Source organism: Penicillium hispanicum (genome assembly GCF_028827665.1).
Source record: "Penicillium hispanicum strain IBT 35686 chromosome Unknown utg000008l_segment0_segment0, whole genome shotgun sequence".
NCBI lineage: Eukaryota > Fungi > Ascomycota > Eurotiomycetes > Eurotiales > Aspergillaceae > Penicillium > Penicillium hispanicum.
The window spans coordinates 2,837,765-2,851,339 of record NW_026623200.1 but is presented as its reverse complement, the minus strand read 5'-3'; the positions used below and the strand labels follow the sequence as shown (position 1 = coordinate 2,851,339).

At 52.2% G+C, this 13,575-nt stretch overlaps 4 protein-coding genes across 4 annotated transcripts; 3 read left to right on the top strand and 1 right to left on the bottom strand.

Annotated features, from left to right (window-relative positions):
• Positions 1-395: 395 nt before the first annotated feature.
• On the bottom strand, positions 396-1,793 carry N7459_009874 (RING finger protein; the record flags this gene model as incomplete). Its single annotated transcript, XM_056949042.1, has 5 exons — positions 396-666; positions 731-972; positions 1,042-1,103; positions 1,198-1,364; positions 1,423-1,793. The coding sequence occupies 5 exons, from the start codon at positions 1,791-1,793 to the stop codon at positions 396-398; spliced, it is 1,113 nt and encodes a 370-aa protein (XP_056796267.1).
• A 2,377-nt stretch (positions 1,794-4,170) lies between these two features.
• On the top strand, positions 4,171-4,688 carry N7459_009873 (uncharacterized protein; the record flags this gene model as incomplete). Its single annotated transcript, XM_056949041.1, has 2 exons — positions 4,171-4,378; positions 4,438-4,688. The coding sequence occupies 2 exons, from the start codon at positions 4,171-4,173 to the stop codon at positions 4,686-4,688; spliced, it is 459 nt and encodes a 152-aa protein (XP_056796266.1).
• Positions 4,689-5,547: 859 nt separating this feature from the next.
• N7459_009872 (trafficking protein particle complex subunit 13) lies at positions 5,548-6,855 on the top strand (the record flags this gene model as incomplete). Its single annotated transcript, XM_056949040.1, has 4 exons — positions 5,548-5,688; positions 5,742-5,876; positions 5,938-6,456; positions 6,562-6,855. 4 exons carry the CDS (start codon positions 5,548-5,550, stop codon positions 6,853-6,855), a joined length of 1,089 nt encoding a protein of 362 aa, XP_056796265.1.
• Positions 6,856-9,868: 3,013 nt separating this feature from the next.
• N7459_009871 (dDENN domain protein) lies at positions 9,869-13,428 on the top strand (the record flags this gene model as incomplete). The annotated part of the gene is made up of 4 exons (XM_056949039.1): positions 9,869-10,505; positions 10,597-12,912; positions 12,975-13,229; positions 13,286-13,428. The coding sequence occupies 4 exons, from the start codon at positions 9,869-9,871 to the stop codon at positions 13,426-13,428; spliced, it is 3,351 nt and encodes a 1,116-aa protein (XP_056796264.1).
• Between the last annotated feature and the right edge of the window lie 147 nt (positions 13,429-13,575).

Below are 13,575 nucleotides of genomic sequence, written 5' to 3'. Positions count from 1 at the left end.
TTGGGGTTTTACGTGTTATTGATGGACGGGCCTTTGCTATGATACCCATATACAGGCAGGTTCGCATCGCGGCAATGAGAACCGACTGTGTTTTGCATTTTAATCTGGTTTCTGTCTTGAGTTTGGTAATTAAACACTGGTCAATACTGAGTGTCATGGTGCTGAGAATAATAGATCGGGATTTGGATATCGCGAATTATTCATATAGGGTATCTCAACCTGCAATAAGGTAACTATGCATAGCAATCCGCCGCCCTTGCAGTTTCATTCGCCTTCAACGCCTGAATCCAGTTTCGATCGTGCCCTGGTAATCGACGGTGCCAGATCTTGCACTTGTTTGGGACAAATGGGTCTCAATCTCATCGTACTAGTAGTGGCCGTAATAATAGCGAACCCTACGTGGCTGCCCATAGTAGAACGATTGTCGGGCAGTTGACCAACGCGAGTACACGGAATAATCTATTTGGAGGCGAAATGGTCAGTAATTTGTCAACGGGATCCCAGCACGCAGCGGGAGGGATGAAGTACAGGGATGGACTCGTACCCCGTCGATCAGACAATCCATACTGCGCTGCAACGTTGATGTAGCCATCTTCATTGACGTTGCCGGTGCGTTTAAGTGACTCAAGGCTGGGAGTGAAACCTTCAAATTCCCAGGGTGTGCGACTGATACAACACCGATCAGCTTTGCTTATTCTCCGAGCACTCAGGGGTTGCCATTAAGACCTACCAGTAGACACAGCGGACCCCATTGGCGTGCGACTTGGCTGCCCATTGGTCGAAGCATGCTTTGTGGATGTTGTTTCCGCAGGCGGCCTTGCACCAGACGACCTCCTCGTTGGGCTCGAACTCCATAAAGCAGATCGGACAGTCGCCTTCAATGGGTTTCCGGTTGCCATTGTTGTCCTCGACTGAGCCGGGTTTGCTCTGCGGTTGACTCAGAAAGGAGCCTTGGTAGATTTCGCGAAGCTCCTGCGCCCGTCATAGTTAGCAGGACGGATTCATAGCAAAATATCGGGCGTTGGAACGGGGAGTCCTTACCGAGGCCAAAAAGGCCAGCTGGTACTGGAGATGGCTGGGGGCTTTGAGCGCATGGACAAGGACTTGAGACGCCATCAGTAAGAATACCGGATAGGAATATGCACGCAACCATCTAGAAACGAGACCTCCAGTTTTGGGGTCTTCGAGGGAACGTACCATAGCAAATATGCTTGCACTGATTGCCTTTCAGCGCGTCCGGACAATTGCAAATTGGCTCCTTCCTAATGACTGTCTTGTAGAGGTTTCCCGTTGTGCCGACAATGTCAAATGAAATCTCGGGAGCGTCCTCTGTACCACCCACTGTATGGCCCACGACAAACATTCTGTACACTGGTTAGCTGATGTCTCACCAGTCAAGTCCTGTCGCTCCGGTAAACAAACCTCTGGACCCGGACTCGCTCCAACCTTTCAAGGAAGGGACGCGGTGGGTGGTTACGAAATCTCCGCGCACGACGCTCTGGAACGGGTGAATCGAAGGCATTTTTCGGTGAGCTTTTGGCTTTCTTGGCGACGCTCTGAGGCACATTCCCAGTCAAGTCGATAACCTCGGTGTTTGGGGGTGGCCCATCGGAATAACCAGCCTTTCGTTTCTCCCCACGCTTCACAGGAGTTGCACGAGGCCTGGGAACATCGTTGGTTGAGAATGTCCGAGGCGTTATCCGAGGCGCATTCCTGGTAGCGCTGGAGGATGTCGGCATGGAAGATAGGGGATCATCTTGACCTCGGGGGAGTGTAGTTTGATCAATAGCCATTGCAGTCCAGTTCGACGGAGGAAAAGATGCGGCTGATGATCAGGACTCGCGAGATATATGGAGAAGATAACAGAGCTCCTAAGTGCACAAGTTGAGATTGTGAGTACTTAGTTAGGGGGATGTGGGGATCAAAGATGACAGGTGATGTCACCGACAGTCTGCAGGGGGTAGTCAACTAGTCAACTACTGAAGACGAGACTGGCATCGAATCCTGGAAACGATAGCAGCTATAAAGCAAGACAATAAGTGAGAGATTTGGTTGAGAGATTCGATTCTCGATCGATTCAGACGCAAAAACGATTGTCGCGTCCCCGAGAATATGGGGCGACCCTGTCGGAATGAGTGTGTGGAAACTCGCATTAACAGTTGATCCATTCAAAGCCCCTAAATGATTGGGCGGAATAGCAACCCAGACTTCTCCTTGGTTCCAATTGGTCGGATCCCCTCCCATCCTGACAGTTATAAGCCCGGATTGCCCTATCTAAAGACGATAAGCTATCTTGTTCTATATTGAAGCTATTCAGAGATAACTTACCCTATATATAGCGTTATCGGCATATAGGCCTCGAGTCCTCACTCCCTGCTTATAGGTGTATAATAAAACTATCGACCTAATCCTTCTAACTTATACAATAATAAGAACCGATATAGCGACCATCCTAGTATCAGCTAAAGGTAGCTAGAGACGGATTAGTAGAGCTCTAACTATTATATTGAGTAGACGCTCTAGTGTTTCAATTGTATTAGGCAACATTTCCTGGTAGGAAGGGGTATTTTCCCAGTAGTCGAGCGAGATAGTGTCTCAACTTTCAACGATTGTAAGAGGAGGCTGTGGGAATAGCGTAAGAACTCTATGAAAGTAGTCGGTCGAGTGTGCTCTTCGGCTTACTCCTGTCTCTCTTTCTCCTATCTACCTTCATCTTCGGCCTGCTTCCGTCTCTCTACTTGCTTGTGTCGATCTTCTGCCCACTTCCGCTGACTTTTTTCCAGCTCGTACTTTTCCTCCAACTGTTTCAAGTGCAGCTTGTAATCTGGAGAGCTGCTGTCGGCCATAGAGGAAGGATATGTGTGCTCTAGCCCCCGCGCCCTTAGAAATGATCATTCCAAAAATAAGTACTCCCTCCTATTCACTCCCTACTGCCAAGGGACACTGGCTTCCAGCGATATAGTAGACATCACGAGGGAGCCGCTGATCTTTCCTAGAGGGTACAAGAGACTAGCGGTATATCCTCCCCCGCCTAGATTTTCCACCCCGTTCTAACCCTCCAACGTGTTCCTTCATTCCAGGTCACACAGGGCCTAAATGAGATTCGAGTCACGCCGGAACTCAAAATGAGATCCTTCCAGTAAGAGCCATTGGACTAAAACTATACTAGGAAGCGCGTGGGCGATCAGTACAGTTACCGTATCTAGATGATTTTGACCCATGGCGTTCCCTCAATGGCACCTCCACCGTATCCTCTTCGTGAGGACTGTGCTAGTCGTAGTGGTTGCTGTGTTGACCATGAAATGCGATCAGACAGGAAACTTGTCATGGACAACTGTATTGTTGAGTGTGCTTGTTCCAAGCAGCTCGAGGTTCGAATTTATCACGCAGGAGAAGAAGTAGATAGGTGAGACTTTCCCGCTCAATTCGACCGATGACGCGAAAAAATACAGTGCACTACTCTTGATTGACTCCTGCCTATCCATCAGCAAATCAATCAATCCATGTGAGTAATAATGCTCAATCTGTTCAAGAGAGGGAAGTATAGTAGTGGCCTCACCAGGTGATAAACACAAAAGATGCCCTATTCGGACTTACATTGAGGTCGTGGGCCTAATATTGTCGGGGTCCATGTTGGGTTGCCATTTCCACGGTTCACTATTGACTCCAAGCTCAGTACAGCGCTAACGAATGTGAAAGATGCAAATCGTTGAGGCTGTGTTAGAAAACAGTGAGAATAAGGCCAGACAGGATCGTCAGGCAACCAGGGCGGACCCTGAAAGGCCTCCCAACTCTACCGTTTCTGGCACACCTGGAGCGAAAGTCAAATAAGTTGTGTAAAAGCCCACCGCCAATTGAAATTGATGAATTGCCACGGAGTAGAAATTGTTGTGTTGGTGCGTTGCCCTGAAAGGGCATAGTTGCTTGTGGGGGGCGGTTTTACTCATTGTGGGTCGATAGGTATTACGGGACACATGGAGCTGAAATATAGTTGAGGGCCTGGATTATAGTTTGGGGCTTAGAATATAGTCGGCGGCCTGAAATATATCAGGATAGTTTCTCTGAACGTCTGAAGTATATAAGTCAGGGCTATTGCAAGACAGCGGATAGGATTTGCAAGAAAAACTATCTTTTCTCTTCGATTACCTTCACTACTACTCACTCTTCACTATGCATATGAAATTCTTGGTTGGCAATATTCTTGCTATTGCCTCGACATCCTCCGCGCTCGGCATTAATTGTCGCGGAAGCTCTAATTGCGGATCCGTGGTCACGCCCTGTGATGGCGATCAGGGCATGTCTGCGTTGCAGTTTATGCAAGGAATGATCAAAGGCCGAATCGATCAGGGGCACGGTAACGACTTTTATTCTGAAGGCAGTAAGTTCTCATATTGGCAAATGATGTTTATTACTGGCGTGTATTGACAATGTTTTTAGAGCAAATTGCATGCACGCTCCGAAAACCTCATGCCGTTCTAGGAGGCGGCTGCTGCCTTTTTTACCAAAATGGTGCGAGCGGTACCCTCAACGATGTCCTAGTCCGTATCGACAATCTGGTTGATCATGGATGCGAAACATGTGGAAGTGACCCTACGCAACCTGGGAATGATGTTGGGAATGGAGAATTGACAGTCAACTACGTCTCATCCGCCAACTGCCCGGCAGGTGATTTCTGCAGCCCCTCTTGATTCGTTGTCAGGATTTTGGACAGAGCTACCTAGGTAGAAAGTGTCAAAGCGAACATATTCGTGGTCTGGATAGGAAGCAAACTTGGTTATATGCCTCGGTCAGTTTAGTGGAGATTTTGGTATAGTGGATCAGTTTAGTGTTACACACCAGCCAACTGTCCTCTCGTGTGTTAGTCTGCTCCGCGAATGGAATACTTATCTTGGTAGCCAAAGTCCTCTAACCTTGCTTGTTCCTCGTTACTACCACCTATTCTAGGCCGTATGTAGGTCTAGAGTCCCTGGGCATTAAAGGTGGTTGGATCACGCAAGGAACGGAGTGATACAATTGGGTTCAATGAACTAAACCTTAGAGAGGAAGAGAAAGAGATATATCTAACTACTCGTAGGTCGCCCTTTTTATAGGTATAAACCGGAATAGATCTATAGTCCTATCCTGATACTTCCCCGCTCTATATATCATATTCCCTCCTAGATTAACATATACCTACTTCATAATTTCTGCGGGAGACAATAACAGAGACAGGAGGCAGATACCAAGAGTGCGTGAGTTAAACACGAACACTGTCGGAATAAGTATATAGAGACTCGCATTAATAGTTTATCCTTTTCCTGTATGTTATGATTAGTTAAGCGTACGCCCCCTCTGGCGGATTGGGCGGAATAGTAACCAGACTTCTTCTCCTTGATTCCAATTGGTCGGGCCCCTCCTATCCTGACAGCTATCGCTATCGGTCAACGCAACGTGCGTCTCTTGCTCATCATTGTCCCCAAGATGACTCGCTGAGAGCACTGCAATTCCCGCTGGGAGTGCAGGACGGATCTACCTTCTGTATCATCAATTTGAAACGTCGTTGGATTCATGGCACGCCCACGAGCCCAGTCGGGCGCCGACGCCCCGAAGGAGCCCCATGCAGTTTCCCTGAAAGGTACGCAAGCTCCATCAAGAGGGCGAGAGAAGACCGAGGACGAGCTAACGATGAGCTGGCATACCAGTATTACGGTACACCGGTCATACCAGCCATAGTTATGAAGAGGGACAGCGGTCGCTAACAGCCGTTCTCTAGCCTCTCGCGACCTTCACTGTCTTATCAATCACCCCTCCCCGCCGCCAATACAAAGATCTCCCAAGAGGCCTCCTTAAGCTTCCCATCTGCATCATCGGATAACCAATTCATCCTCACGCCTCTTGTGAGCCGGCCTGCACCCACATGACTGATCTCCATAGTCAATTTGCTGATACCCCACGCAGCTCACCTTACCCCCAGCATTCGGTTCGGTCTACGTTGGAGAAACCTTCGCCTGCACCTTGAGTGCAAACAATGAAATCGCCAGTGATGAGACTGGCCGCGTCGTGACATCGGTGCGCATCGTCGCCGAGATGCAAACGCCATCATCCGTGGCCACTCTAGAGCTTGAACCATCCGGGGACTCTGCTCAGTCGGACGGGCTCCAAACGGGCGAGTCCTTACAGAAGATCGTTCGTTATGACCTTAAAGAGGAAGGAAATCATATCCTAGCTGTCAGTGTCAGCTACACGGAAACAAGAATTGGACGAGATTCACAAGCGGCCAGCGGCCGAGTCCGGACGTTCCGTAAACTGTATCAGTTTGTCGCGCAACCGTGTCTCAGTGTCCGGACCAAGGCATCGGAGCTGCCGCCTCTGGAGGTGGATAATAAAGCATTGGGCCCATACGGAAAGACGCGTTTGCTGCGTTTCGCCTTGGAGGCGCAACTCGAGAATGTAGGGGACGGTGCCGTAGTGGTGAAAGTAAGTGTGTTGTCTTCTGCACAGCATCCACCTCATTTTAATGGCGAGACCGCTCGAAATGCCCCGAGTCCACGAAGAGCCCTTGGCTGACGCACTTCTCAACAGCAAACCCGATTGAACCCCAAGCCACCGTTCAAATCTCAATCGTTGAACTGGGACGCGATTTTCTCAGATGAGTCGGCATCCGCTCCTCCGACTCTCAACCCGCGCGACGTGCTGCAAGTCGCGTTCGTGGTGGAGCAGGAAGAAGGTCGACAGGAGGGTCTCGAAGTTCTTCAGAAGGATCTAAGGCGGGAGGGCCGCGCCACCCTGGGCCAGTTGTCGATTGAATGGCGCGGCGCCATGGGGGACAAGGGGTTCCTCACGACCGGCAACCTGATGAGCCGGAGACGCAGCTGAAACACGGCGTGCGCCTGATGGGCCGCACCCGTGCTGCAGTACCACTGTCAACCGAGTCTCCGGTGCACGTAGCCGCTTTGATTGCAGGACACGAGTGCGCTGTTGACGGGAGTCGTGTGCCGCGAGGCCTGGCTTGTGCAATGACCCTCTCTAGTACATAGAATGCAACCCTATACCCATGACAGCTGAGGTCTGATCCCATCCATTCTTTTCGATCGACCATTCTTATTAGCGCTGTGATTCGTCCTATAACACTACTCAGTCCCTACGATCGGCCGAGCCGCACCTTGCCGCGAGGCCCTGCCGCCACTAGACATAGGGGCTGGAAAGCGGCTTTTCCATGCACCTGGTGCGTGTAAATAAATAAGGACAGCAAAAAGTGGACATGTATCTGCCTCCAGCATCGTGGTTGTTGCACCGCAGTTGGCTCGGGAGTGGATCTCTAAGGGGTATTGTCTCTTGCTTGAAGATGTAGTTCTAGACGCGACGAGACCACGACAACGACAACGACATTTCCCATACCCTTCATCCCGTGCCATAAGACGCACGGTCGAATCAGCAAGCGACTTGGGTATGTATACAGTACAGTAGTTCCGCCGGGGATCGACCAGTGATGGTCGAGATAGTGTTTGTCGCAGAGTCTAGACCCGGCGCCCCCATCACTGATAAACATTCGGGATCCAGAACCCTGGGCCCGCAGCTCAGCTCCCACCGGGCCGCACAATCTAGATGTGACGGGTGTTCGTGATGGCCCAATCTTGGTACTCTTGTCATCACCACTCCCGTCGTGTGCTGGACTATCATCACAATGGTTGCGGGGTTTTGGCGAATTTACTGACCAGACAAACTCGCTGGATCCGCTTGTGACTTATAATCACACCAATCCCTTCGGGCACGGAACACCGAGGGTGTCGAGAGTTGATAAGTAACTGTGCATAAATTTTTGTTGCCCACCGCTTCTTCTCTGGATGCGAGATTCAGTGCGCAGGGCTGATGCAGGTTGGGATCACCTCGCCGGGGCTATGGATGCCTAGGGTACCTAGGAATGCAGATAATATTCCAAACGGGCTACTGGTGCATTCGCATCTGGCTCGCTACAGTTATATGTACATATGTACATGCTACACGTAAGGTTCGCCCTAGACGGTTTGGTGTGACTGTGGCGGGCTGAATGCCTAGTCGCCAATAAGATCCCGGCAGCATTGACTGCATACGTATTAGTGATCTGGGTGTCAAAAGTAAGGGGGTAGGGTTAATGCCGGAGAACGAGTGCCCTGATTAGGGTTCCAAGGAAGAATTCTCCTCCGCCATACAGAGTCCATCGTGAGATATCTTCGTTCGAAACCATCGAAAATCCCCATTTGACTATATATTGCTCCACTCCAAGCTCGGTAATGATCGGCTGCCCCAGAGGCACAGGCCCTCTGGTGGTGGACTCCTGAGTCAAGCTCAGACTACAAAAGGCAATAAGGGGAACAATAGCGAGGGGCATATACACACAGTCTGTGTCGGTAGTCGAGGAACCAAGTGTATTTATTTAATATTGCGGGCGGCCTCCATCGCTCCATGAGCATGCAGAAAGCAAATCGACCTGCGTCGGCAGTCCCCGACAATTTGCTCCCATGCAGACCTGAAAAATAGGTTAGCGGACGATACTTGCCAGGACCGCAAAATGGTCCATCCATCATCCCGGCACAAATGATCAGCGACTTTAGAAACGCCATGTTTCACGCCGCAGCGTCAGTCCTCGCCCATCCCGCCCCCAAGCAATGCGATAACACCACTCCCTGAGCCCATGGTGAACCTGCACCGTTGGAATAATCACTATCACTCCCACTCGGCACACAACTCTCTCATTTCTGTGGGTGTGTGGACTGGGTTTTGCTGACGAGACCATGGAACAACTCACGATGGCCCCCGGGTTCGGCGTTCGGGGATCCTTGCTAGCCGAACGGTTGGATTCCCACGAGAACCTAGCATAGGCGGGCGATGTGCTCCACCGAACCGATCAAACCCGTCGTGTAAATCAGTTCGCTGTATGGTGCGCAGTGGGGACATCGCGGAGGTGAACGAGGTCAGGACTCAGCTGGGTACAAAGGGGAGGCGCAGGGAGCGAGGAGAGAGTGATCACAGTCATTCTCATGACAATGAGCACCCGTAATAGTGTTCTGGTTGCCGTCGAGTTTACCCCGGAAGTCTAGAAGCATTGCAACGGCCAGTGGCGCCGCATTCGGCTGCAGGTCGCGCCCGAAACTGCATCAGAGTGGCCCTCCTGCATATGGGATTCTGAAGAGGGGGGCATGCCCCTAGGTCCATCAGACATCGCAGGACTTGTCGCATCTCCGATATGGTGGGGAATTGTTCACGAGGTGTGCGTGTGCAGAGCAATTGCAAGAGACGTGGTGCTGCACGGAGAGGAAGTTGAAGGAGCGATAGCCACTCCCACTTCCCGTACTTACTAGTAACCGCATTACAGGTGCCTACGCAACCATCCGCTTTTCTTCCCCCTGTCCAACTCAACCCATTCAAGCTCGGACTAAAGAGAGACACAGAAGCAAAAAATAGAAAATCCATGCTCCATGCCCCTGAAAGTCCACCCAGCTTTCCATGCAGAAGTGATCCGTAGTGCTATTTGTGGCGTGGAATCCTCGTCATTCTCTCCTTTTTCCTTCGTCACCAATACTGGTTGTGCACTAGAGTGCTCCGTACGGGGAAACATCGCCCACCCCAATCGATCTTCACTCCTCAACCCCTCGCCCCTCCTAATTTCCCCTTCCCTTTTCTGCTCGTTGCTCCAGTGGCCTTCTAATGCCCCTCGTCTCTCTCAGCCTCACCCTCTTCGCCTTCGCCTAAGCGCATGCTTCAATTCCATTCCCCTCCCACGCGACCTGTCATACCCTGATTGAATGCGGTCGGAGTGCTTGCGATCCATGTGGTGACAACGGAGACAGACGGTGACAACAGCTCGGAAATTGACCAGTCAGGGTAATTGGGCATTCGCGACAGGCCTACGATGCCATCGACCAGCTCTCTGGAGGGTGCTCCTCTCGCCGACTATTTCTGGATTGCTGGCGTCGACGGTTCAGAGGTCCTGGAGACATTCAAGCGACTAGGCGACGACTACCGCATCAACGGGGCAGCCTCTCCAGGCCCCGCCCTCACAGATGCCATCCAGGAAGATGCCGACGCCGAAGAAGAACACAACCCGCCCGATGGCCCCTCCCGCCCGACTTCGACCTTGTTTGCGGGCGCCGCAAGCCGTCGCTCCTCGCAGCAGCGGCTGTCAACCCTCTCTCGAGATTCGGGCCAGACGAACGGTGCTAACAGCAACCGGAGCAGCTTGACGGTCAAGGGTGCATCGTCTCCAGCGCGAGATTCAACAATGTTCTCCGACGATTTCGATTTCGACCAAGCGTTGGTCAAATTCGCGTCGGAGCGAGACACCTTTTTGACGGACTTGAGTTTGAGCGCAGGCGCCATCACCCCCAACTCGCGCCCGAGATCGCGCGTTCGCACGCAGAAGATTGTTTCGGAGGAATCTCCGTCTCCGGGATCCAATCTTCTCAGATCTGGTATCGGAAGTGTTCGCCGGCACATGTCGTTCCGGGACATGAATAGCATGAAGCGGCAGCCATCCGTTGCCCGCCGCGGTAAGTCATTCGCCCCGGTTCATGACCCTTCGACGTCCTTGGTGCTTGGTAGTATGTGTGTCCATGGCTAACAGTGGATTGTCTCACACAGCCTCCGTGCGGACTTCGCGGCGACTGAGCAACTATAATTCGGTGATTCCCGTCCCGCAACCACTCGAGATCTCCCCCACGATGCATCCGTTGAAACGGCGGTTCGAGCCGGTCTTGCTTGATCGCTACCCCACCCGAGGCATGGCCGACGAGATGAAGCAGCGTGGTAATTTCCCCGACTATGTGCCCATGTTTGCTTTCCCGAATGATATCAACATTGTCTCCTCCGACCAACGGCCACGGTCGACATGGCACGGGTTTGCTATGACGACTGACAACGGTTCGAAGATCCATGCAATCTGTGTAATCATCTGGATTCCGTTGAACCAGCATGCAGCCGAGGAGCTGGAGAAGCGTTGCGAGGAATGGCGAAAGGACAACATGACAGACGAGGAGCGTGAGCTGGCCGCAAGCTTGGGGGAGCGGCTTGCGTCGGAGCGTGCCAAGCTGTCCCAGCTGCTTGCCCAGCTGCCGAATGTGCCCTCGGGCTCTGAATCCCGCGAACAACTCGAGGATGAGATTAGCGCGGTTGAGGAGAAGATTGGGCTCATGACTGATCTGCTGCGTCCGGTCCGGCATGGTGCTGCGTCGAAGATCGAGGGCCTCACAGATGGCGATACCGGGTTCTGGATTCCCCGAGCATACGGGATCCTTGGCCGCGAGGCCACAATGACCAGTTTCTGGAAGGAATGGTTGAAGGCGATTGTTGTGCCCATGACCGAGGGTGGTGTTCAGCGTATCCCACCACCTTCGCCACGGATGGGCGTCTGGCAGCCACTGGAGCGCTATGTCATGAACTTGTGCACAGAGGCGTTCTGCCCGAACTCCTCCAAGACTCAAGTGGAACTGGCAATTCGAGAGTTGCGGCTCTTCGCACGGCAGGAGGCATCCAACGAGCTTCCCGGATCTCGCAACACGGATCTTTATGCCTTGTTCCGAACCTTGTCCGTTCCCAACATTATCATTCTCTTCGAGTACGCTTTGACCGAGTCGCGAATCATCTTCTTGTCATCACACACATCCATGCTTTACCTCGCAACCAGGGCTTTGGTGGATCTCCTGTTCCCGATCCAATGGGCTGGCGTCTTGATTCCAGTACTCCCCGCACGTTTGATTCAGGCACTTGAGGCACCCTGTCCTTATATTGTGGGCATCGAGCGTCGCTATGAGAAGGTTGATTTGCCAACCGACGACTTTGTCCTGGTGGATTTGGATAACGACATGATCGAGAGCACGGTCCGCCCAACCACCCTCCCCCGTCACCAGCGGCGGAAGCTGTTGTCTCTTCTGCAAATGGCAGCTCCTCATCACAGCCGCTGCGGTGTTCCAACGGGACCTCCGGCATATGCGATCGAGACGTACCCGTGGGATACTTTCTTGTCCGAAAGCTCAGCCACATACACTTCCAGGGCATCACCGACAAACCTGGCCAAGTATGTCGCACTTAACTCTAGTGCATTCGGTTCGACTTCCGTTGTTCCCAACTCCTACCATCCTCCGATCTTCAACGCGTTCCTGCATGCTCGACATGAGCAAGCGCTGTCCCGAGGATATTCGTCGAAAGGTTATGAGCGACCTGGAACAAGCTCCAACTCGAGGGTTGCTACCTCGCCTCCGTCCCCGAGAGAGAGTTCTCCAACCTCGGGCCATTTCCCTCCTCCCCCTCCCACCCCTTCATCACGGAATGACTCCGGCATGGCCTTGCAGGCTTCGCTACGAGAGAAGCGTTCTGGTCATTTCGACGCGGCGTCGCGGAGAAGCTCGTCACTCGGAATGAATCGGCGTCCAAGCGCACCGTTCCTTGGACATGCATCCAATCTGTCGGTCACCACGCTGAACACAGATCATGGTGGAGGATCAACCTATGCCCCATCAGTCTATGCTCAGTCCACCATAGCTGCCTCCACGATTGTCCCGCAAGCGACCATGCAGCCCGTTCACAACGCCGAAGGTACTTGTTGGGTGGAAGGTCATTATTTCCAGACCCAGCCACTGGATGACAAGATGGTGTGTGCCATCTGTGATGAGCGAGCAGAAGAGGGAATGTACAAATGCTCGGCGTGCAAGCTGACTGTGCACAACCGCTGTGCATCTCAGGTCTGTCTGGTGTGCGATGCAGCCTTCCACCCTGATCAGATCCGAGCTGCCTTTGTGAGATGTTTTGCTAGCTTGTTCTACACTTACAAGAAGTATCTTGTGCCAGCAAGCAGCGACAAGAAGAAGGCGGGATTGTACTATACATTCAACATGGATGCATTTATGAAGAGCCTTCCGCAGGAGCATGCTGAGTACATTGCTGTACTACAACAGACGCAAGGTCAGCCACCCTCTTCGCTGTCTGCAACTACCCAGTGAAAGATCATCACTCACATTTATTAGGATTCAATGAGTTTATCAGCGAGAGGGAGAGGACGAGCCCCAAAGCTAAGGACTCGAAGATGGCTTTGTTCGATGAGATTGTTCTCTCTAAGCGCAACCGTGGACGATCATCCCTCTTTTCAAGCCGGTCGACGACCGACTTCTTGTCCGATACCTCAAACCATCTATGGCGAACCGCCAGTGCTACTTTCTTCGCCCCAAGCAGCCGCAGCCAGAACAATCTCTCCTCTGACTATAATCAACTCGCCACAAGAGGTAGGCAGTTGCAGATCGCGCCATCTGTATACCCGTAGCTAATCAGTCATCTACAGCACCGGCGAAACTGGACATCAGTTTGATGCAGGACCCCCGCATGATCCATGGAGCTCCGCGGGCTTCCAAAACGGCAAATAATGCCCGGAGAAAGCCGCTTCCCAAGCTCATGAACGGCCTAGCGATCTCCCCGTCGAGCTAGTTGGTGTGATTTTTTGGAACGATCATCCGATTGCCTTCCTACTCGCTCAATCCTGCATGGGCCGCTCTTGCGTCCCTTGCGGCTTGGCCTCTATCAACCACTTTTCGAAACATCCCCTCTGGCCTCGGCTCGGGCTCGACTTTTTCG